General features: G+C 52.8%; 2 protein-coding genes across 4 annotated transcripts; both read left to right on the forward strand.

Annotated features, from left to right (window-relative positions):
• Nucleotides 1-3,839: 3,839 nt before the first annotated feature.
• On the forward strand, nt 3,840-12,036 carry CUNH16orf89 (chromosome unknown C16orf89 homolog). The gene is made up of 7 exons (XM_027118354.1): nt 3,840-3,894; nt 5,533-5,662; nt 6,958-7,072; nt 8,437-8,572; nt 9,247-9,351; nt 10,831-10,917; nt 11,906-12,036. The coding sequence occupies exons 1-7, from the start codon at nt 3,840-3,842 to the stop codon at nt 12,034-12,036; spliced, it is 759 nt and encodes a 252-aa protein (XP_026974155.1).
• Nucleotides 12,037-13,051: 1,015 nt separating this feature from the next.
• NAGPA (N-acetylglucosamine-1-phosphodiester alpha-N-acetylglucosaminidase) lies at nt 13,052-21,921 on the forward strand. Of its 3 annotated transcripts, none has more exons than XM_027117476.1 (11): nt 13,052-13,271; nt 13,359-13,817; nt 14,814-14,953; nt 15,934-16,042; nt 17,127-17,255; nt 17,742-17,947; nt 18,052-18,099; nt 19,144-19,272; nt 19,433-19,564; nt 19,650-19,713; nt 21,207-21,921. In XM_027117476.1, the coding sequence occupies exons 1-11, from the start codon at nt 13,186-13,188 to the stop codon at nt 21,328-21,330; spliced, it is 1,626 nt and encodes a 541-aa protein (XP_026973277.1). In that variant the 5' UTR covers nt 13,052-13,185; the 3' UTR covers nt 21,331-21,921. The 3 variants fall into 3 exon arrangements, with proteins under 3 accessions (XP_026973277.1, XP_026973274.1, XP_026973276.1); XM_027117473.1 differs by having other exon boundaries at nt 13,054-13,271; nt 21,120-21,921; XM_027117475.1 differs by having other exon boundaries at nt 13,055-13,271; nt 13,362-13,817; nt 21,120-21,921.
• The last annotated feature ends 323 nt before the right edge of the window (nt 21,922-22,244 follow it).

Raw genomic sequence — 22,244 nt, forward strand, 5'->3', positions numbered from 1 at the left:
GCAAACTTATTCATTTTTCAGGATGTATGTTGTACTTGAATAAAACATTTAAAATATAAAGAGAAAGAGGGAGTTCCCTGGAAGTCCAGTGGTTAGGACTCTGCACTTTCACTGCCGAGAGCCGGAGTTCAATCCTTGGCAGGGGAATGAAGATCCCACAAGCAGCGTGGCACAGCCAAAAAAAAAGAAAGGAAAAAATAGAGACACAGAGAGAGAAGGACAATGAAGGAACTAAAAACCAGAACGATTTTAAGTATTCATAGTAAGAAAGGAAAATTTCCCCACTGACCCTCCTGTTTCACCTCCCAAAGTAACCACACTAAAGAGTTCTGTGTGGATCTATGTGACAGCGCTTTGACTTTGAAATGGGTCCCCTTGAAGCCACCCCCTCTGCCCTTGCCTTGGGAGCTGCCCCAGAACCTGCACGTCAGGCACAGTGACCACCTGCCCTCAGCCCCACCTCACCCACCCACATGTTAGACAAATGACACAGCGCCTCCTCCCTTGATGAGAGCCTGGATGGGGCAACACCAGGGACCCTAGAACCCAGCTCAGGACTTGGCATGTATCTCCTTTGCTTCTCCCAATAGCCCTGTGACTCCCCTTCTTACAGATGAGGTCATTGAAGGTCACAACATTAGTGAGTGTGTGGCAGAGGCAGGGCTGGAAACCTGAGGGTAGAAGAGGGTAAGGAAGGACGAGTACATACATACGGATGGAGGGATGGGCAGACAGACACCATGGGCAGCCTCGTTAATGCCCCAGTTCCCAGGGAGGCCACTGCCTTCCGTTACATTGCCAAGGGTGTGAAGCTGGAACGCATGCCCTGCCCACTCCGGGCACCCTCTGAGGTGGGACGGGGCTGGGATCCAGAGACCTTGGCCTCAGGGTGCCTTGAACTTGAGCAAGTCACTCTCTATCAGTTGGCTTTCCTGACCTGTAAATTAAGGGATGGGGACTTCACATCTCAGAGAGCCCCTCTTGTTCTCATGATCTAAGAGGATAAGGACCAGGTGCCATGGTTGTGACAAACCAGAGGTAAACGCCTCGTCCTGGAATATGAAAGCCTGATTGAGGAAGGTGTTGGGATCGTTTCTCTAGGGAGATAGAGAAGCAGGATGCATCACAAGCCAGTCCTGCTTGTACTGCTTGCCCACTTGGCCAACATCACACATGAATTTCAGTCCTCCCAGAGGTCAAGAGGGTACTGTTTCCCTTTCCAGAGACAGGAGGCTGAACCTTGGCAGAATTTCCACGATTAAGAAGTGGGCTCAGGGGACTTCCCTGGTGGCACAGTGGTTAAGAATCCACCTGCCAATGCAGGGCACACAGGTTTGAGCCCTGGTCCGGGAAGATCCCACATGCCACGGAGCACCTAAGCCCGTGCACCATAACTACTGAGCCTGTGCTCTAGAGCCCGCATGCCACAACTACTGAGCCTGCATGCCACAACCACTGAGCCTGTGAGCCACAACTACTGAAGTCCACGTGCCTAGAGCCTGTGCTCCACAACAAGAGAAGCCACCACAATAAGAAGCCCGCACACCGCAACAAAGAGTAGCTCCCACTCGCCGCAACTAGAGAAAGCCCTGCGCACAGCAACGAAGACCCAATGCAGCCAAAAATAAATTTAAAAATAATAATAATAAATAAAAATTTAAAAAGAAGAAAAAAAAAAGGATGTGGACTCAGGTGTTGGAATCCCTGAACCACCTCATCCTAGCTGTGAGACAGGTGGTCAAAATAAGTCACTTTCCCCCCAGAACCTCAGATTTTAAGGTACAAAAGGGGATAAGAATAGTACCCACTTGAGGGGTTGTTGTAAGGGTTAACAAGTGATGATAGTGACAGGCTTCACCTGGAACAGTCGTTCTCAGTGACACACCCAAGCCAGAAAAAAACGGTTCTTGAGGAGTAAAGAAAAACATACTCTTTTTATGTATAAAGTGCAGATATAGATACGGCACACAAACAAATATGCAATATATCTGCAGTATTAAAATTTCACCTGGGGATTTCCCTGGTGGTCCAGTGGTAAAGAATCCGCCTTACAATGCAGGGGATGCAGGTTCAATCCCTGGTCAGGGAACTAAGATCCACTAGGCCCTCGTGCCACAACTACTGAGCTCACGCGCCTCAACTAGAGCCCGCATGCCGCAAACTACAGAGCCCACGTGCCCTGGAGCCTGCACACCACAACTGGAGAAGAGAAAACCTGCACACCACAACTAGAGAGAAGCCTAAGCACCACCACGAAGAGCCCGCATGCAGCAACTAAGACCTGATGCAGCCAAAAATAAATTAAATAAATAAATCTTTAAAAAAAAATTTTCAACAGGGACTTCCCTGGTGGTCCAGTGGTTAAGACTCTGTGCTCCCAATGCAGGAGTCATGGGTTCAGTCCCTTGTTGGGGAACTAAGATCCCACATGCTGCACAGTGCAGCCAAACAAAAATTTCACAGGAATTCTGAACAAAAACTTGTGCAGGAGGAACCCTCCCACATCACTGGTGATTGTGGAAAATGGTGCAGCTGCTGTGGAAAGTAGTCTGGCAGTTCTTCAGTAAGTTAAACGTAAGCGTACAGTTACCATGTGACCCAGCAATTGCACTCCTAGGCGTATACCCTAGAGAACTGAAGACAGGTTTTCAAACAAAAACCCGTTAATGAATGTTTATATCACCATCATTTACAGTAGCAGAAAGATGGAAACAACTCAAGTGCCCATCAACTGATGAATGGATAACATGTGATCTATCCATACAATGGAATATTTTTCAGGCATAAAAAAGGAATGAAGCACTGATTCATGCTACAAGATACATGAACTTTGAAAACGTTATGCTCAGTGAAAGAAGTCAGACACAAAAGGTCATATATTGAATGAGTATTTGTGTGAAATGTCAAGAGTAGGCAAATCCATGGAACCAGAAAACAGAGTAGTGGTTGCCAGGGGCTGAGGTTAGGGGGGGATGGGGAGTGATTGCTGATGGATGTGGGGTTTCTTTTTTGGGGGATGAAAATATTTCAGAATTAGACAGTGGTGGTGTTTGCACAACTTTGTGAATATACTTTTAAGAGACACTGCCAAAGTGTATACTTTAAAAGGGCATGTGAATTTGTAACAGGGAAGAGCTAAATTGGACTCCATGTTCAATCTGTTTCTTTGACTTTAACCTTTGCTCTTCGTTGCTTTTGTTATTATAATCATACATAATGGCCTGCCTCAGGGAACCCTGCCCCTTTGCCTGAAAGTTAAACTAAAGTGCCTCTGTTCAGCTCACAGGGAGATAATCTGAACCCCCCCCCCCTCACCTGTGGATGGCTTCAAGAAAGAAGAAATTAACACATCCCCTCACCAGGGGATTTTCGCAATTATGGCCTTTTTACTTTACTTCCTCATCTCCTCCCTTTCTCTGTACTATAAAAGAAACTGGCATCCAAACCCCATAAGATGGTTTACCGGAGACACTAGTCTGCCATCTTCTCGGTCTGCCAGCTTTCCGAATAAAGTCGTATTCCTTCCCTCAACACTTCATCTCCCCATTCATTGGCCTGTCGTGCAGCGAGCAGAGCGAGCTTGGACTCAGTAACAAATTATATCTCAAAAAAGCTATTATTTTTAAATGTTCACGGGGAAATGTCTTAAAAGGCTGGAGAAGGGCAAGAATGAAAAATAGATTGAGAAACCCTGACCTGGAGCTTGCCCACAAGGAACATCAGATGCACATTTTGGTGGTGGTATTTTTATTATTCTTACAGATCTATAATCTCTTAACTGAAACCCTGGGGACCAGATATGTTTCTGAATTCAGAATTTTTTAGAAAGGGCATATGGCATGCATACACGTAGTAGTCCCAATGAAGTTCGGGACAGCACCCAGTACTCCAACAGTGACATTTTGCAGGGAAACAGATGTACTTTCACAGTGAGTGAGCTGCATGAGGGCGCTAAGTCCTCACTGTCCCAATACGAGAAGCACACGTGGCTGTGGGGCTCTTGAAATGTACCCAGCCTGAGCTGAAATGTGCCACGAGTGTAATACTCCCCAGATTTCAAACTTAGTAGTAGAAAAATGATATTAAAAAGAGAATGCAAATAATTAATTTTTATTGATTTTTCATGTTGGCAGCAAGTTGAAAAGATAATATTTTGGGTATTGGGATCTATTTGTTCAAATAAAATAGATTGCTAAAATTCATTTCACCTGCTTCTCTTTGTTTTTTTTTAATGTGGCCACTAGACGATTTTGAAGCACCCACGAAGCTCGCCCTTTGCAGCTCATATTCTGTCCCTACTGGACAGGCTCCACTCTAAGAAATCCTCTGTTCAGTTCAGGGGGCAGGTGTGCCCTCAAACGATCTTATTCCAAACTTATTTTTAAAAAAGGGACTTCCCTGGTGGTCCAGTGGTAAAGAATCTGCCTTGCAATGCAGGGGATGCGGGTTCGATCCCTGTTCAAGGACTAAGATCCCACATGCCGCAGGGCAACTAAGCCTGCGTGCCACAACTACTGAGCTCGCGCGCCTCAACTAGAGAGAGAAAACCCTCACGCCACAACTAGAGAGAAGCCCACGTGCCACAATGAAGAGTCCGCATCCCGCATCGAAAGATCCCACATGCTGCAACTAAGACCCAATGCAGCCAAAAAAAATAAAGAAAATTAAAAGAAAAAAAACAGGGGCTTTCCTGGTGGCACAGTGGTTGAGAATCTGCCTGCTAATGCAGGGGACACGGGTTCGAGCCCTGGTCTGGGAGGATCCCACATGCCGCGGAGCAACTAGGCCCGTGAGCCACAACTACTGAGCCTGCGTGTCTGGAGCCTGTGCTCCGCAACAAGAGAGGCTGCGACAGTGAGAGGCGCGCGCACCGCGATGAAGAGTGGCCCCCGCTTGCCACAACTAGAGAAAGCCCTCGCACAGAAACGAAGACCCAACACAGCCATAAATAAATAAATAAATAAACCAGCTCCTTGTATGGTCCAGCCCTGCCTCCCAGGCTCCCAGCTCCCAGGTCCGTGGGGGTGAGTGGGGAGATAACTGGACAGACATCATGACCAGACCCCAGCCCTCCCGAGTTTCGGCCTGTCCCTCCGCAGTCGGCGTCCCCCACCCTCTCCCAGGCCTGGTCCTTAAGACCATCCTAGCCCGTGTCATCGTGAAGTCTGTTCCATAAGAGCTCCACATTCTAATGGAACAAAAGGTGTCAACTAACCCTACTTATATGTCTCAAGCTTCCATGGGATGTGATAGATTTAGTCAGAGCCCATCCCAACACTGTTCCTAGTGATTTTTAAAAATTTTTTTAGAGAAAGAGCTTCCTTTGTGTTTCAAATGCAGTGTCCAACCCTCAGGCAAGGCTTGGAGCCCTGAAGGCACCCGAGTATGCTCAGGGCTGCCAGGGGAGGGACAGCCAGTTCGTGGGCTCAAAACCACAGGAACCTGGGGGGCGGTAAAGCTCGGCATGGCCCACTGCTCCTGGGTCTCCCCGCAACCCTCTCCTCTCTGCCAGACTTCCAGCCAGCCGTTGAGCCTGGTTTTGGAAGCTCCCGCACATCTGGACCCGCACCAAGGCCTCCATGGTCTACTCCACGTTTGAGCAGCAGGACTCCTTCTCAGAGGAGCACAGTGACCTGTGCCTGGTGCAGCTGCTGGGAACCGGGTGGCCCCCTGGACGGGCCCCGCTTCCTGAAAATCCCAAAGTGCTTGCCCTCCGCCAGTCCTCCCGTCCCACTCACTCTCCAAATCCCCAGGGGTTTGGGCAAAACCAGGCGCAAGCTCCCCTAAGAGCGGTTCCTTCTCCCACCCATCACTGTGAGTCAGCCCCCCTCTCTCCACCCGAGGCTTCCAGCCCTCTCCAAACACCTACCTCCACGCCCTGCACTCCCCAACTGGCTGGTCTCCCCACACCAGAGGGATCTTTCCAAAAAGCACATCTGAACACCCCACCCCAGTGCGAAGCTTCCTTGTTCTCAGGAAAAGCCCCAACTCCTCTGCCCTTCCAGGTCCCCGGGCCACTCCGGTCCGAGCCCTGGGGCCTCTTTTCAGACTCTCAAAGGCACCGGCTCCCTCCCACTTTAAGCCTTTGCCTGTGCCTGGCAGTCGCCTCTGTGGGGCCTCCTCCCACCCTGCCCCGCCCCAGGCCATGTGCCTAAGTAACTCTGCTCACACTTCAGGGCCAGCTCCAGCATCCTTCCTCCAGAACCTTCCCTGACCCCACCGCAGGGGCCTGACCTCCCATGGTGGACCGGTTCTCTTAGCCAGATGCAGTTCACATTTGTTTTATGGTTCTGTAGAACAAATGTGAACTGCATCTGGCAAGGAGAACCAGTCCCAGAAGGCAGGACAGGGCTGTAGGCCCCAGAAAGAAGGACTCAGCCTAGCTTAGCTCACCTGCTGTGCAGTGGGCTTGGAGCAAACCCCCAAGGGGCAGCCCTAGGTGCAGGGACCCATGAAACCCATGAGCAGAAGGGGCAGCAGGTGCCCGAGCTCCCACCTTCTCAGCATCCTTCAGAGAGGTGTTTGGGCCAGGACACAGCTGGGCTTGCAGACGGGCTATGCTCCAGTGAGGGACCTGCCCTGTCCCTTCCATGGGGCAGGCTTGGCACAGGGGGGTGGGCATGCCAGGCCCGGGGATCTGCTGTTCTGGGTCCAGGGATCTGCTGTTTAGGGCAATTCTGGGAAACATGGTACTTGGGGGTCCCACGGAGAAATGGGAAGTCGCAGCCCCTGGTGGCTCCCCTAACTCAGGATAGCTCCAGCATCGCCTCCCCTGGGCCGGGGGGAACAATTTAGCCAATCCAGACACAGGACACCTGTGTTTATCTGGCATGGCTGTGTGCCTGGACCCTACTGGGGGGTCTAATAACTAGAGGGGGCATCAGGACCAGGAAAGGCTCCGTGCCCTCGGGCTTCATTCAGGACACTTTTAACAGCTTGGAACCACTTCTCCCACAGGACAAACAGCAGCCAGCCCTGCAGGCTCTCCAATTGCTGCAAGACCCTCATGACCAGGCCCGGCTGCTCTGGCTACTGTCTGTCTCACCAGCTGCTCTTCCTCTCGGCCAGAATGGTGAGTGCCTGGCGTGGACTCAACCACAGCCCAAGGAAGAGGAAGAATGACTGAAAGGGGCTCGTGACAGTGTGGTTTCGTATGTTCACACCTGGAAAATAAGCAGGTTTTAAACCCCTGCTTCAGACCTCAGGAGGCGGAAGTGAGTAGCCTGTCATTGTTCAGCCATGAAATCCAACCACAGTGGTGTGGTGGGGTGGGGGTGGGGGATGAGATTCTGTTGCACTTTGCATGCTGAACTGGATCACAGGGTATTAGAAGAAGAGAGAGTGAAGCAGCAGAAAGAACTCAGTAAACAACAGATGGAAAAAGGTCTTAGAACAAAGTCAGTAGCTAGCTGCTTCCAGAAAACCAAACCAAGACCAAAACAGCCCCACCATCACTTCTCCTGTGCCCAAACACTCTTCCAAGCACAAGATTTGCTAGATACACATTTTATTTTATTTTATTTTGGCCTCACCGTGGGGCTTGTGGGATCTCAGTTCTCCGACCAGGGAATGAACCCGGGCCATGGCAGTGAAAGCACCGAATTCTAACCACTAGACCATCAGGGAACTCCCGCTAAATACTCATTTTAAACATATATTTATTTATATACAAAGTAGGGCTTGCTATCTCTATTCAAAAATGTTACTCAATGTCCATAAATTCTTAGCCAAGAAAGGACTTGCTGATTTTGTTTAATCGATTTTTTTATTATTATTTATTTGTAAGCTGTCACAGCCCAGTGTTTTTGTAAATACAATAAAAGCCAAGTTACAAGGAAAGTTATTGTGATTACTAGATTCAGCAGATAGAAAGTTGCTCTGACATATTGCTATAGAAGTTTCCAAAGCCTGTTCTCATCCCCTGTCCTTGTCTCCGTGCAACCGCTCCGCGGCCCAGGCTTTGAGCTGCACTGTAGCTGCCTGCTTGCGGGGTTAGGCTGAAATCAGAATGCGGTGACAGAGCGCTTTAGAGCGCCCCCTAGTGTCGGGCATCGTGTCAGGCACTTCCAGGTTATGGTACCGGCCCCCCGCCCCCAACACACACACACAAGCGCCCCTCGGGTGCAGCTCCCCTCAGCATCGCCCTTTCCCCATGAAAACCCTTGAGGCTCACAAAGGTTAATTTAGGGGGTGGAAGTCGCACAGCTCCTAAGCTGCAGAGCCGGGGCTCGAACTCAGCTCTCTCTGTCCCCCAGTGACTAAGCCCCACCAGGCTGGGAGTGTGGATAGGGAAGAAATTTTGGGAAAAGGGAAAGGACTTGCCCCAAAGGCAGCCACTTAAAAAACCGTTTCAGAACAGCAGGTCTTTTCCTGTAACAGCGTGCATGAATCGCTCAGACCACCAACTTCCTTGTCTCTTGGTCTTTGTTCCCCCAGACGGAATGCACGAAGGGGCTGTTCCGCCAGAGCCAGCGCTACATGAACCTCTTCTGTGCCAACATGATGGACCTGAACTGGAGAGCTGAGGCCGTCGGATACGCCTACCCCACCTGGGACCTCTTCATGGAAAACAATGGGCCCCCCCGCATTCTGCTCTAGGAACAAAGCAGCAGGGTGTCCCTGATTCCGGCCACACACACAAACACACACATACACTAGGGCTGCCAGGTTTAGCAAATGAAAATATAAGAGGCCCAGGCAAATTTGAACTTCAGATAAACAACGAATACATTTTTAGTATAAGTGTACCCCAAACATTGCATGGGCTATACTTAACAATTTTTTTCTTTTTTTAAATTTTTTTGCCACACCGTGTGGCATGCTGGATCTTAGTTCCCCAATCAGGGATCGAAACTGCGTCCCCTGCAGTGGAAGAGTGGAAGCACTTAGTCTTAACCACTGGACCACCAGGGAAGTCCTACTTAACAATTTTTTATTCATCATTTATTGGAAATAAATTTAAGTGGGCATCCTGTATTTTATCTGCCACTGTTTTGACTGCTTCCTGCCCCCAAAATCTGACCCAGTGATGGAGCTCTGGACAGACTGAACAAGGCAGGACCCAGGTTTGGGGGCCCCTGCTTACTAAGGCAGACCCTCAGGGCTGCCTCCTTGCAGCCACTGTGCTGAGTGCTCACCTGCTGGTGCCGCCTCTCTCTAGCAGGTGGCACCATGGTGGCCTTGGGGAGGGGGAAGAGGTGGGCCTGGGGGATAGGCCTGAAGAGGGTCCCCTGTCTTTGCTTCCAGTCATGTTCTGTGCAATCAGTGGCTTCTCCAAATTCTATAAACTCCGGTGGCTGGAGGCCATTCTCAGCTGGCAGAAGCCACAGAAAGGATGCTTTGGGAAGCCAGGTGAGCTGTACTTCCTCCCTGGCTGGGAGCAGGGGTGGGGGTGGGGGCGCTGGGCTTCTATGCCAGTTGGGGAAAGGATGTACTGGTGTTGGGGGGGGTGCAGAGAGAGGTGTGCAACATGCATGTCCATGCACACAGATGCACACACACACATACACACACACACACACACACACATGTGGAAATAGGCTCAGAGTTTTGGAAGCCAAAACTTTGCAGGATGAGGGGCGGTCTTGTTGGAAGATATCGGACTGCTGCACCTGTGTTAACAAATTCATTTCTTCATCAAGTATTCCCTGAGCACCTACTATATGCCAGACACAGTTCTAGGCTCTGGAGAAACTAGGCAGGGAAAAGAGAAACGAGGAAAAGAGACAGAAACCACCTACACAAACCAGTAAGTGAAATGCGAGTTCTGATAATGATTGTGAAGGAGACATCAGGCTGAGAGAGAAAAGAACATTGGAGAAGCTTCTTTAGGCAGAGTAGTCAGGGGAGATGTCTGAGAGGTGGTGACACAGAAGCAGGGGTGGAGGGAACTATATTCAATATCCTATGATAAACCATAACGGAAAAGAATATGAAAAAGAATATGTATATGTATAACTGAGTCACTTTGCTGTACAGCAGAAATTAACACATTGTAAACTGTACTTCAACAAAATTTTTTTAAAAAGAAGAAGCTGGGACTTCCCCACCGGTCCAGTGGTTAAGACTCCATGCTTCCACTGCAGGGGGCGTGGGTTCAGGGTTTGATCCCTGGTCGGGAAACTAAGATTCCCACATGCCGCAAGTCATGGCCAAAAATTTTAAAAAATAAAGAATAAAAAGAAGAAATAGAGAAAAAGAAGAAGAAGAAGAAGCAGAGGGTGGAAAGGCAGAGGATACAGCCCCTTTCCAGCCATGTGACACCAGAGAGCTGGTCCTCTTTGGAGTATATCACTTCACCTCTCTGAGCCTCAATTTTCCTGTCTATAAATAAATGAGCAAAATAATCTCCACCTTCCTGAGCTATGAGGAGTAGACATAATACATATGAAACCACCTAGCTTTTGCCAGGTACAGACAAGGCTCCCAGTAAATGCTGGCTTCCCAAATGAGAAGCTTAGGATGCTCAAAGACCAAAGCTTTTGAAATAAGATAGTCTGTTTTAAGACAGAGGTGTTTATAAAATGAAGATTCTCAGGCCTCCAGACCTATAGATTCAGCAGGTGGAGGGGCTGCGGACCCCCATTTTCAATGAGCTCCTCTGGCCATTCTGATATGGGTGATTGGGGGACCACAATTTGGGAAACATCAGTAGATGCATATTGAGGTGGTGTGGAAGTACCTCTACCCAGGGGCACGAGGAAACTTCCAGAAGTGCCTCCAGATTCAACAGAAGACTTGAGTTACTTGAGGTGTTGTGAAGAGTAGGGGGCTTAGCCAGTAATATTTAAAAATCCATCTTGAGAAGTTCACCTTTCATTCTTCTCTCAGCTGCTGAAGATGAAGAATTACCCAAAGCCATTCAGTACCAACAGCATCTTTTGAGAAGAGTGAAGAGGCGAGAAAAACAATTTACAGGTAATGAAAATACCCAAGACATGAAACCAAAACCTAGAAAGGATACACACGGCTTGCATTCAAGGAAAACAGGCTCCCAGCATCACCCAGGAGCCAGGGTGGGGGGCCTTTGTGTTTGGGAGCTAGAGGGAAGGGTAGGAGTCTCTGATGCCCTCCTCTTTGAAAGTGGGGAGTCCAGAGATGCTGTCTTCAGTGAAGGGAACATAAAAGAGAAGTTTCAGGGTTTCCCTGGTGGCGCAGTGGTTGAGAGTCCGCCTGCCAATGCAGGGGACACGGGTTTGTGCCCTGGTCTGGGAAGATCCCACATGCCGCGGAGCGGCTGGGCCCGTGCGCCATGGCTGCTGAGCCTGCGTGTCCGGAGCCTGTGCTCCGCAACGGGAGAGGCTACAACAGTGAGAGGTCCGCGTACCGCAAAAAAAAAAAAAAAAAGAGAGAGACGTTTCAGTGTATTACACACTGAAAGTCACAGAGATAACTGCTCTCGGTCAAAGTCTAGTCAGGAAAACAGAACCTGCATCAGGAACTTCAGCAGAGGGAATTGAATATAGGGAACTCAGAGGTGCTGCAAGAGCTGAAAACAGAAAAGGTGAGAAAACACAGACATTAACCACTGCAGGAAGCCCCCGTCCTCCCTGGAGGCAGAGCTGGAGGGACCGTGAGAGGAGATGGGGTGAGCGGAGCCTGCAGAGGCTGGACACAGAGGAGACAGAGAGGGGCAAGGGGAGAAATACCCTGGCTTCTCCTCTCATCCCACCTGTGCCTGCCTGTGGTGGGCAGGGCAGTCTGGGAAATGTAGTTTGGAGGGGTTGGTGCACTGGGGTTTGGAGCAAAGAAGGGCAGAGAGGGGATCTTTGAGCCAGGGGACAAGTGATGAACACAGTTCTGGTGGTCGCACGTCCCCAGGCTGGCCGAGGGAACATCTGAAAAGTACTCCCAATGGAACGGTGGCCACCCCCCAGCGCTCACAGCAGGGCCTGTGCCTCCCCAGATGGCTGCTCTTCCCACAACACGGCCATGGCTGTCGCAGCCCTGGGCGGCTTCACCTACGTCCTGGCGGAACTCCCGCCAGCAGACGGAGAGCTGCAGCCGCCCACACCGACACCACCCAGCAGCCACTGACACGGATGGTTCCATGCCTGCCACCTGCCAGGAAGGTGAAACGCACGCCTTTCGTCCTTCCTTCCTTAGTCCTGGGGCCTGGGTCACACCCTGAGAAGGAGGCAGCCCAAGCAAAGCAATCCAGTGTCATCCCCTCAGGGAGCAGGGCTGGGGATGTGGGGCTGGGATGGACCCAGGCTCGGAGCAGATGAATAAATTTAGAGTGCAGTTGAGTGGGGAGTTGAGTCTTGTTCCTCAGCCTTTCAGACAACTTCACTTGGGATAATTATAGCACCTATCTCTATATTACCTCCACAGCTGTGACAGTTATGTCTGTAGAGTACTGAGAACAGTACCTGTAATGTAGTAGGTGCCAGGTAAATGTTACCTGCTCCTGCACAGTGAGGATGTCGCATTCCGTGGGAGCTTGTCCCGAGGCAGTTGGAGGGGCCGGGGGGTGCGGTGGGGGTGGGGGGCTGGCTCATCAACGTTTCTCTCATTCCCAGCTTGCTTCTCTTCCCTCCTGTTCTGCTTCAGTGTGAGCATAACTAAATGTGTCAGGTGGAGCCCCGACACTAATCTCATGTCTGGGAAAAGACCTGGAAACTTATTATAGGTCCAGGTGTGTCTGTGGTGCTGATTTCAGGCTACGTGCACATGGGCATTAAAAAAAAAAAAAAAGCTAGGGGGATTCCCTGGTGGCGCAGTGGTTGAGCGTCCGCCTGCCGATGCAGGGGACACGGGTTCGTGCCCCAGTCCGGGAAGATCCCACATGCCGCGGAGCGGCTGGGCCCGTGAGCCATGGCCGCTAAGCCTGCGCGTCCGAAGCCTGTGCTCCACAACGAGAGGCCACAACAGTGAGAGGCCCACGTACCAAAAAAAAAAAAAGTCTATGAATAAAGCGCAAACGTTAACAATTGGTAAAGATAAGTAAAAAGTGTAAGAGAATTCTTTATACTACCTTTTTTTAACTTTCCATAGACTTCAAATTACATCAACGTGAAAACTTCCCGCCGCCCCAGCGCCCGCCCCTTCTAAAATAACACAGTAAATTACAGGAAGAGATTTTGGGATATCCAGAAAAGTATAAGCAATTCAGAGCTAAAAGCTGCCACCAGAAGTCCTGAGTCATGTGGGGTGGGCCCACGTGACCGGAGGCCCGAGTCCAACATGGCGGCCTCCATGGGTCGCTGCCTTCTCTTCTTCATTTCACTGCGCGGCTTCCTCGGTGAGGCGTCCGGCGACCTCGGCTCGGGGTGAGTACAGCTGCCTGGGTCAAGCCTCGTTGGGGGGTCCCCCAGACCCGGGCACAGCACTCCGAGCTCAGGTCTGCCCCATCCCAGCAGGGCCTCCCGCGACGATGACTTGCTGCTGCCTTACTCCCGCACGCGGGCGCGCTCTGCCCGGGACTGCACAAGGGTGCGCGCCGGCAGCCGCGAGCACGAGAGGTGGCCGCCGTACCCCTCAAACCCCGGTGCCCGCGGCCCCAACGTACGCATCTTCGTCTCGCACTTCGCAGACCGCGCGGTGGCCGGCCACCTGACGCGGGCCGCCGAGCCCCTGCGCACCTTCTCGGTGCTGGAGCCCGGCGGGCCCGGCGGCTGTGCTTCAAGGCGCCGCGCCACCGTGGAGGAGACGGCGCGGGCGGCCGGCTGCAGCGTCGCCCAGAATGGCGGCTTCTTCCGCATGGATACGGGCGAGTGCCTGGGGAACGTTGTGAGCGACGGGCGGCGGGTGAGCAGCGCCGGGGGGCTGCAGAACGCGCAGTTCGGGATCCGCCGCGACGGGACCCTGGTCACCGGGTGAGGAGGCAGGGAGTCCCGTGACTGTCTAGGCCCTAGATTCTAGAGCAGAGAGCCTGAGAGTTGAGGTGTAGCCGTGCCGCCGTGTTCAAGTCCCCTAACCAAACTGAGCCTCCGTTTTCTCACCTTAAGGATGGGGAAAGTAATGCCTTCCTTGTAGAGTTTATTCATTTTCCAGTATTGTGTAGCGCTTGCTTTGGGTCGGTAAATGTGCTGCGTACTGAGGATATAGCTGTGAACAAGCACAGCCTTTGCCTTCAAAAAAGGACACTACCCGCCCCTCACCCCATTACTAGGAAAAATAAACAAAACCCAGGGAGATAATTAAGTTAATTCAAATTGTATATGTGCAGTGAAGCGTTGAACAGATTGTAAATAGAGTGTTGAGTTTCGGGAAGGTGATAAGGAAAGACTTGTCTGAGGAGGTGACCTTTGAGTTGAGACATGAAAATTAATCACAAGTCAGCCAGAGTCAGAACTGGAGGAAGAGCATTGCAGTCAGAAGGAACAGCAAGCACTAAGGCTCAGAGGTGCAGAGGGGCTTGGTGTGAGGGACTGAAGGAAGGAGCAAAATATCAGAGGAGGATAGGACCGACTTTGGTCATTTATTTATTTATTTTGACTTTGGTCATTTTAAAGCTTGCTCTGACCCTGCTGGATACTAGGCTGGTTGGGCCGTAGTAGGAGCAAGGAGGCCAATTAAGAGGCTGTTGTAGGCATCAGATGGTAGTTTGGCTGGGGTGACGGCCTGAGAGATTGAGGGCCATAGGTGGACTTGTGATCTGTTGGGGACGGTTGTTTCTGTTAAATGAAGTGTAGATTGGGATGCGTAGACTGTTTGCAAAGATTGCTTCCAGGACCAGGCAGGTTCCTGGGCATGAGGAGGAATCAAGTAGCCAGGTGGTGGGGCGGGCGGGGGTAGTGTGTGTGGGGGGGAGGGCACTACCTGCAGCTGCCACTGCTGTTGACTGAATCTCATGCCTTCCCTGTGTCCAGGTACCTGTCTGAAGAGGAGGTGCTGGACACTGAGAATCCGTTTGTGCAGCTGCTGAGCGGGGTCGTGTGGCTGATTCGCAACGGAAGCATCTACATTAACGAGAGTCAGGCAGCTGAGTGCGATGAGACACAGGAGACAGGTGGGGGAAGGGCAATGAGTATGATGAGATGTGGGTGATGAGTGGGGGTGTTGGCAACAAGCCTCTTGAAAACCAGGACCAGTGGGGTGGTGGGGGAAGTCTTTCAACAAGTACTATTCTAGGTATTGGGGATCAGTGGGGATTAAAGCAGATAAGATCCTTGCATTGTGGACTGTATAAGAAATGAAATAGATATTAAGTATACTGGAAAGAAGTGGTAAGTGCTAAGAAAGAAAAAGTTGGAGGAAAGGAGCTATGGACAAGAGAACAGAGAAGTGTTCCTAAAATGTTTGTGGACCGGCAGCGTCAGCATCACCGAGGAGCCTGTTATAAATACAGAACTTCAGCCCCTACCCCTGTGCCTCAGTGCTACAGAATCAGAATCCCTGGGGCTGAGGCCCAAGAGTGTGTGTTCTAAGGAGCCCTCTGTGTGATTCTGATTGACATTCAATTTTGAGAACCCCTGGGATATGGAATACTGGGACAGGGAAGGTTCCCCATGGCCCTGATGTGGAAATGGGCTGTTTTAGACTGTGCAGTCAGGGAAGGCCTCATGGAGGAGGTGACTTAGATCAGAAGGCACAAGCCATGGGAAGAGCTGGGGAGAAGTGCAGTCCAGCCAGAAGTAGAAAGTGGCTGCAGGGTGTTCAGAGGCGTGGGCCCCCAGGAGATGAGGTAGAAGAAGCAGGCTAAGGAGGTCATGCCAGGCCTTGGTAAGGCATTTGGATTTTGTTCTAAGGACAGTGGAGGCCGTTGGAGCATTTTCACCTGGAGTTTGATCTTGATTTACATTGAAGAACAGCTCTTTGGCTACTCTGCGGAGACCGACTGGGGCGGGGCACGGGAAGAGAGATGTTGCATGCATAGACCTGGAGGTGGAGAGTGATGTCTCTGTGGAGAGTGACTGGCAGGAAGTGGCAGGCAGAGCTTAGTAGGCCTCCCGAAGGGCCAGGTGATCAGCCAGGCTGCCTCTCCTTCAGGTTCCTTCAGCAAATTTGTGAACGTGATGTCAGCCAGGACAGCCGTGGGCCACGACCGGGAGGGGCAGCTGGTGCTCTTCCACGTGGACGGGCAGACGGAGCAGCGGGGGTGAGTGCCGTGAGCCAGGGCCTCTAGGCCTGGGCTGAGTCCTGCTCTGAGGAACTCCAGCCCACCAACAGCTGCCCTTCTGCCCTCCAGCTGTTCCCTGGGGATGTTCACAGCCATCTGTTCCCTGTCTTCCCACAGGCAGAGGGTCCCTAGATCTGTCCCACTTCCAAGAACTCATCATCTTCCACACACTTGCTCTCAGTCTTGCCAACTTAGGGCCTCATCTCTCCTGAGCTCTGATTGGGGTGAAAGGAAATTATCACAAAGTTAGCTGGGAGTAGACCTCGGTTCCAATCCTAGCTTGGCCATCTGATGGCTCTGTAGCCATAGACAAGTCATTTGACCTCTCTGAGCTGCTGTTTCCTCCTCTGTAAAGTGAGTGTGCTAGTCTGCTGTTGCTGTGTAACAAATTAGCACAGGCAGCACTGATTTGTTAGATCAAAGCTCTGTAGGTCAGGGGTCAGTGGGTGGGGGGGGCCCAACTGAGTTCTCTGTTCAGGATGTCCCACAGACAAAACCCAGCTGTTGGCCAGGCGGGGTGCTTATCTGGAGCTTCTGGGGAAGAATCCTCTTCCCAGCTTCTTCAGGTTGTTGGCAGAATACAGTTCCTTGGAGTTGTAGGACTGAGGTCTTTGTGTCTTTGCTGGCTGGGGGCCTCTCCACTCATGAGGCCGCCCACGTTCCCCCTTATGTATATACTCTCCTCTTGTATATCTTCAAGCTGCAAAGGTGTGTCAAATCCATCTAATCCCCTTGTATTTCCAATCTCTCTCACTTCCTCTTCTGCCTCAGCCATAGAAAGCTCTCTGCTTTTAAGGGCTCCTGTGATTCCATCGGGGCCACCCAGATAATCCAGGACAGTGTGCCCATTTGCAGACAGCTGTGCCATGTATCATAACATGATCAGGAGAGTGATCTCTTGTTATAGTCATAGCTTCCTGGGATTGGGACAGGACACCTTTCGGGGGGCACTTAGAAATTTGCCTGCCATAATGGGTATGTGATACTGTCCACTGTGGAAAGTAAGATGTATTAACCCAGAAACGGCTGTGGCAAGGTCAGCAGCACTGGTCTTGTGCCACAGCATTAACCTGTGGGAGATGGCGGAGTTCCTGCTGAAACAGAACGTGGTAAATGCCATCAACCTGGACGGAGGGGGCTCTGCCACCTTCGTGCTCAACGGGACCTTGGCCAGTTACCCATCCGATCACTGGTAAGCATACCAGAGCCCCCTTGTTGAGGTCCAAGGCCAAGCTTGTCCCCGACTGTCTCATTCAACAAATATTGAGTACCTACTCTGTGCCCGGCTCTGGGGATTCAGCAGAGAGCAGGAGGAGCCAAGACCCCTGCTTCTCGCTGCTTACAGGAAGTATATGGAGCGTACCAGCACCGCTCAGGCCGATGGAAGGGGGTGATTGGTCAGGAAAGACCTGAGGACAGTGAAGCATGAGCTGAGATCTGGAGGATGAGGGGCTAGGTGGGCATGGGAGAGCCTTCTGGGCATAGAAGAGCATGTGCAAAGGCCCTGGGGTGGAAGGGATTGTTGGGGGTGGGAAGAACCTGTAAAAGGCTGGAGAAGGGACAATGAATGAAGAGAGGCAGGGAAAGGCAGCCCTCAGGGGCTGCAGTGGGGGGGTTTGAGGGTTTGCTGGGGTGGCCAGCACTTCAGCCTCTCTTCACACTCCTGTTTCTTCTGCAGCCAGGACAACATGTGGCGCTGTCCTCGCCACGTGTCCACCGTGGTGTGTGTGCACGAGCCCCGCTGCCAGCCGTCTGACTGCAACGGCCACGGGACTTGCGTGGAGGGGCGCTGCCAGTGTACGGGGCGCTTCTGGCGGGGCGCCGCCTGCAGCGAGCTGGACTGTGGCCCCGCCAACTGCAGCCAGCATGGGCTCTGCACGGAGAGTGAGTGGGACTCTTTGGGAGGCAGCTCCATCCCGGGCTCCCCGCTCTCACTGCCCCAGCCCTGCCTGGGCCCTCACCTGACCTTCTCGGTCTTGTCTTGGCAGCCGGCTGCCGCTGCGAAGCTGGATGGACAGGGTCCAACTGCAGTGAAGGTAAAAGCCACCAGGCCAGCCTCCTCCCCAGCCCCCTGGGCACACGGGAGAGGGTGAGCCTGGCAGCTGCGAGCCTCAGCTGCCTTTATCCCTGCCTCCTGGTCTGCAAGTCGCTTGCCTCTTGTCTCATGCTTTTGCCTCACATGTAAATCACTGTATTAGTGTCCTGGGGCTGCTGCAACAGATTCCACCAACTCAGGCTTAAAACATTACTTTATTCTCTCACAGTTCTGGAGGCTAGAACTCCATAATCAAGGGGTCAGTAGGGCTGCACTGGCTCTGAAAGGTCTGGGGGAGGGTCCTTCCTGCCTCTTCCAGCTTCTGGGGGTCCCCTGCATTCCTGGGCTGGTGGCTGCATCACCCCATCTCTGCCTCTGACTTCACAGGCACAGCCTTCTCCCCTGTCTGTCTCCAGTCTCCCGCTCTGTCCTCTTACAAGGACCCCAGGCCACTGGACTTGGGTCCACCCTAAGTGCAGGATGTTTTCATTCCAAGATCCTTAACTTAATTGCATCTGCAAAGACCCTATTTCCAAATAAGTTCACATTCACAGGTTCTGGGGATTAGAACATATCTTTGGGAGGACACAGCTCAACGCACTCATAACCCTCCATAGCTTAAATCCTTAGTGGCTTTCTTTGGCTCTGAGTGAAAAACTTGAACTCCTCAGCATGACCTGCCAGGCCCTGGGGGCTCCAGCCACGCCCTGCTCTCCAAGCCTCAATGTCAGGTCTTCAGAGGCCTCCCCACCCCACCTCCTCAGTGCTTTGCTGCTGCCACAATCGGTCCGGTCCCTCCAGCGTGTGTCCTCCCTTGTCCTTTGACACCTGCTTTCTGGCTTGCCGGCTGCCTGCCCTCAATGAGATCACAGCCTCGGGGCCTGCCGCTTACCAACTTCTCCAGAACTATCTGTTGGGAGAACATGTGAACCTACAGGGCCACTTGGGGCGAGAGAGTTGCGTTTGCAATCCTGTTGGCCCCAGCCTGGGGTGGGGTTGCGGGGCAGGACCAGATTTTGCAAAGGCCCTGCTTCCCTCATCCCAGCGTGCACCAGCGGCTCCTTTGGGGAGGACTGTGCCAAGAAGTGTCAGTGTCATAATGGAGCTACCTGTGACCCAGTTCGGGGGACCTGCGCCTGTCCCCCTGGCTTCACTGGAGACATCTGTATGCAGGGTAAGCTGGAAGGGCCCCTGACTCAGCCACGAGGGGGCCCCGCCCGGGGGATGCTTCTGCATCCGCTCAGCTCAGCACACCACGGGGCCCATCCCGGCAGTGCAGAGAGAGGCCCTGCCACTGATGCCTCCACCTCTGTCCTCCTGGCTCCTCCCTGCAGAGTGTCCCCTCGGCTGGTACGGGCCAGACTGCCAGAGCCCTTGCAAGTGTGAGCACCAGTGTCCCTGCGACCCCCAGACCGGCAACTGCAGCCTCGCCTGGTCACGCACCTTGAATAGCATCCTCTCCCGAGGTACGGCCCCTCCCAGGCTCCCCGGGGACAGCAGGGGGCAGACCCCTCCTCTCCCAACCTTCAGCCTCTCCCTGGCATCTTGCAGTGAAGCAGTGTCTCCCGCTACCCGAGGACACCCTGCGGGCAGGAGAACTCTCCCTTTTCACCAGGTAGGTACTTCGCTGGGAGCTGGGGCAGGGGTGGGAGGAATCCCCCCTCCCTCTGCCTTTGAGGCGTGGCCTCCGCTCAGGGTCTGGGTAGGGCTAGGAAGTGGCAGCTGGGCACCAGATGACAATTCTCTGACATAAGCACGGGGAGAGTCCTAGGTGATGCTCGCAGCCACCTGTGCTGTCCAGGGAGATGCTGAGAAGGACCCTGGCCACCACCCCAGTGGAATCTAGGGGCCAGGGTGTGGGCTTTTTTTCTCAGCTTCCGGTGCAAGAAGCATGAAGCCCTGAGCAGTTCACGTCATTTCTCTGACACCCGAGGGTGTTCACCCCTCGTGTTGGGTCTTTATTTTCTAGTGCAGGGGGTCTTCAACTTGACCTCCAGGGGAGTGTGTTAAAAGAGAGAGCTGGGTTCAAGAACCAATGCTGTCGGTCTGGGAGCCCCACTTGGAGAACCTCTCTTCTCATGGTTCTCATGTCCCATAGCCCCCCTGGGTGCCCGGCCCAGCCCGTCCCCTCAAAGTGGGAAGCAGGCGTAGGTGTGAACGAAAAGCCCCTTGGCCTTGTCCTGGAGGCAGCACCTGGGAGCTCATCACAAACGCAGATCCCAGATCCCTCCTGGAGGTCCTGACCCTGAGTCGGGTGGGGCCTGGAGGAAAATCCTGGAAGTGTGCTGGGAATTGCAGCGGAGCAGGGACAGTGGTTCCCGGGAGCCCTGCACCCCAAGCTCAGCCTCCTCGGGTGTGAGACCTGCAGTGAGGGAAGGGGTGCCATGGGGTGCTGAGGGGCACAGCTGCAGGCCCTGCCACCCGAGCAGTCTGCTTTTGCATTGAGGGCTTCAGACAAAGACTCACGTGAAGGAAAAAAGATCATTGAAGGACCCCACCCATCCCCGCCAGCTCCCTGCCTTGAAGGAAGGGGTGTGGGTCCTCCCTGCTCTGTGTGCTTTGAGGACCCTGGAGAGAACCCAGCCTCTGTTGTCAACATCCCCGGAAGCACAGAATGCAAACTGCTGCTTCCCAGGGCAGATTAGGTCCCCAGCTGTATTACATGTGGCCTGTACCCATTGAAATTTACACTTACTAGCAACATCTGAAACTCAGTAACGTTCATGTAAAAATCTTTTTTTTTTTCCACGGCTGCTCTTGAAATATCAGGAGATGTGGCCGCACCGGCCTTAGTCCCACATAACAACTGTCCCCGCTGCTCCCGAACATGCGTGGAGTGTGCCCTCCACCCCACCAGGCCCATTTGTTCCTCGACAGTGTGCGGTCCCTGGAGGCCCCCGACCCTGTGCCCCTGTTCTGGGAGGAGGAGCCAAGTGAGGGGAGGGAGGGAGCCCCTCCAGCACACCCCCAGCCTGAAGCGCCCAACAGTGTCCCCGTTCGGGGTTTCTCTCCTGCCCCCAGGACCACCTGGCTGGCCATCACCTTGGCCCTGGTTTTCCTTCTGCTGATCAGCACGGTGGCAAACGTGTCCTTGTTCCTCGGGTCAAGGGCAGCGAGGAGCCGGCACCTGGATGGGGCCTACGTCTACCACCCACTGCAGGAGATGAATGGGGAGCTCCTGGCTGCTGAGAAGGAGCAACCGGGTGACACCTGTAACCCCTTCAAGGACTGAAGCCTCCAGCTGCCCGTCATGACCTGTTCTGGAGGCTCGTTGCCATGAGCTCTGGCTTCTGCAGGGGAAATTCCAAGGCCACTGACCATCTGGGTGGTCTCGACCCACGTGCCAAGCCAGGCTTCTGACAGCACCTGTGCCTCAGCCCCTCACCTGGCTGCCTGCCGTGGCACGTGCAACCCTAGCGATACAGCACTCCCTGGAGAGACGCTGCCTCCTTCCCCGCCTGCCTGTGCCTGCCGCTCACGAGGCCTGTCCCCGAAGGGCCTGCCCCGCTGCTGCCAAAGAGCCTCCAGCCTCCTGGGGCAGGGGCGCTGCCAGTGGAACTCATGATGACCGAACTGTGGCCAAGTGGCAGGGTCCAGCCAGCCCCCTCGGATGGGGTGAAGAGACTATGGCCACATCGAGGGACCCTTTTTTACAGACCTCATCACCGAACTTGCCAACTAGAATTCTATTTCCCGTCATGGGAAGCTCCTTAAAGGGAAGAGGGGTGAAATCATGTTTACAGGCTCTCTATTTTGTCCTGCCGCCAGAAGGGTTTTTCTACCAGTTGAATAAATTGATCTAATAAAAGGACCCCTGGAGCGGCATCTGAATGCGGAATCGTGGAATTGAGGGACCCCTAGATTTTGACAGGTGGGGCTGCTTAACCTGAGTCAGGGGCATGTCCAGCTGCCTTATCTATTTTGTTTAATCCAGGGGTTCTCACTTTAAAGTGTACTCGAATTACCTGGAAGAGCTTGCTAAGAATGCAGATTCTGGCCTGGGCTGGAGCCTCGGAGTCTGCAGGTCTCACTGAGCTCCCAGGTGATAGCTGCAGGTGTCTGGACCACACTTTGAAAGAGGAAAGTTTAGTCTGCACCATGTTTTAGTAGAATTTAAATTAGTTACCAACGCTTAAAAGTCAAGAG

Source organism: Aethalodelphis obliquidens, unplaced genomic scaffold (assembly GCF_003676395.1).
Source record: "Aethalodelphis obliquidens isolate GAN/ISIS:26980383/991018 unplaced genomic scaffold, ASM367639v1 scaffold18, whole genome shotgun sequence".
NCBI classification, from domain to species: Eukaryota; Metazoa; Chordata; class Mammalia; order Artiodactyla; family Delphinidae; genus Aethalodelphis; species Aethalodelphis obliquidens.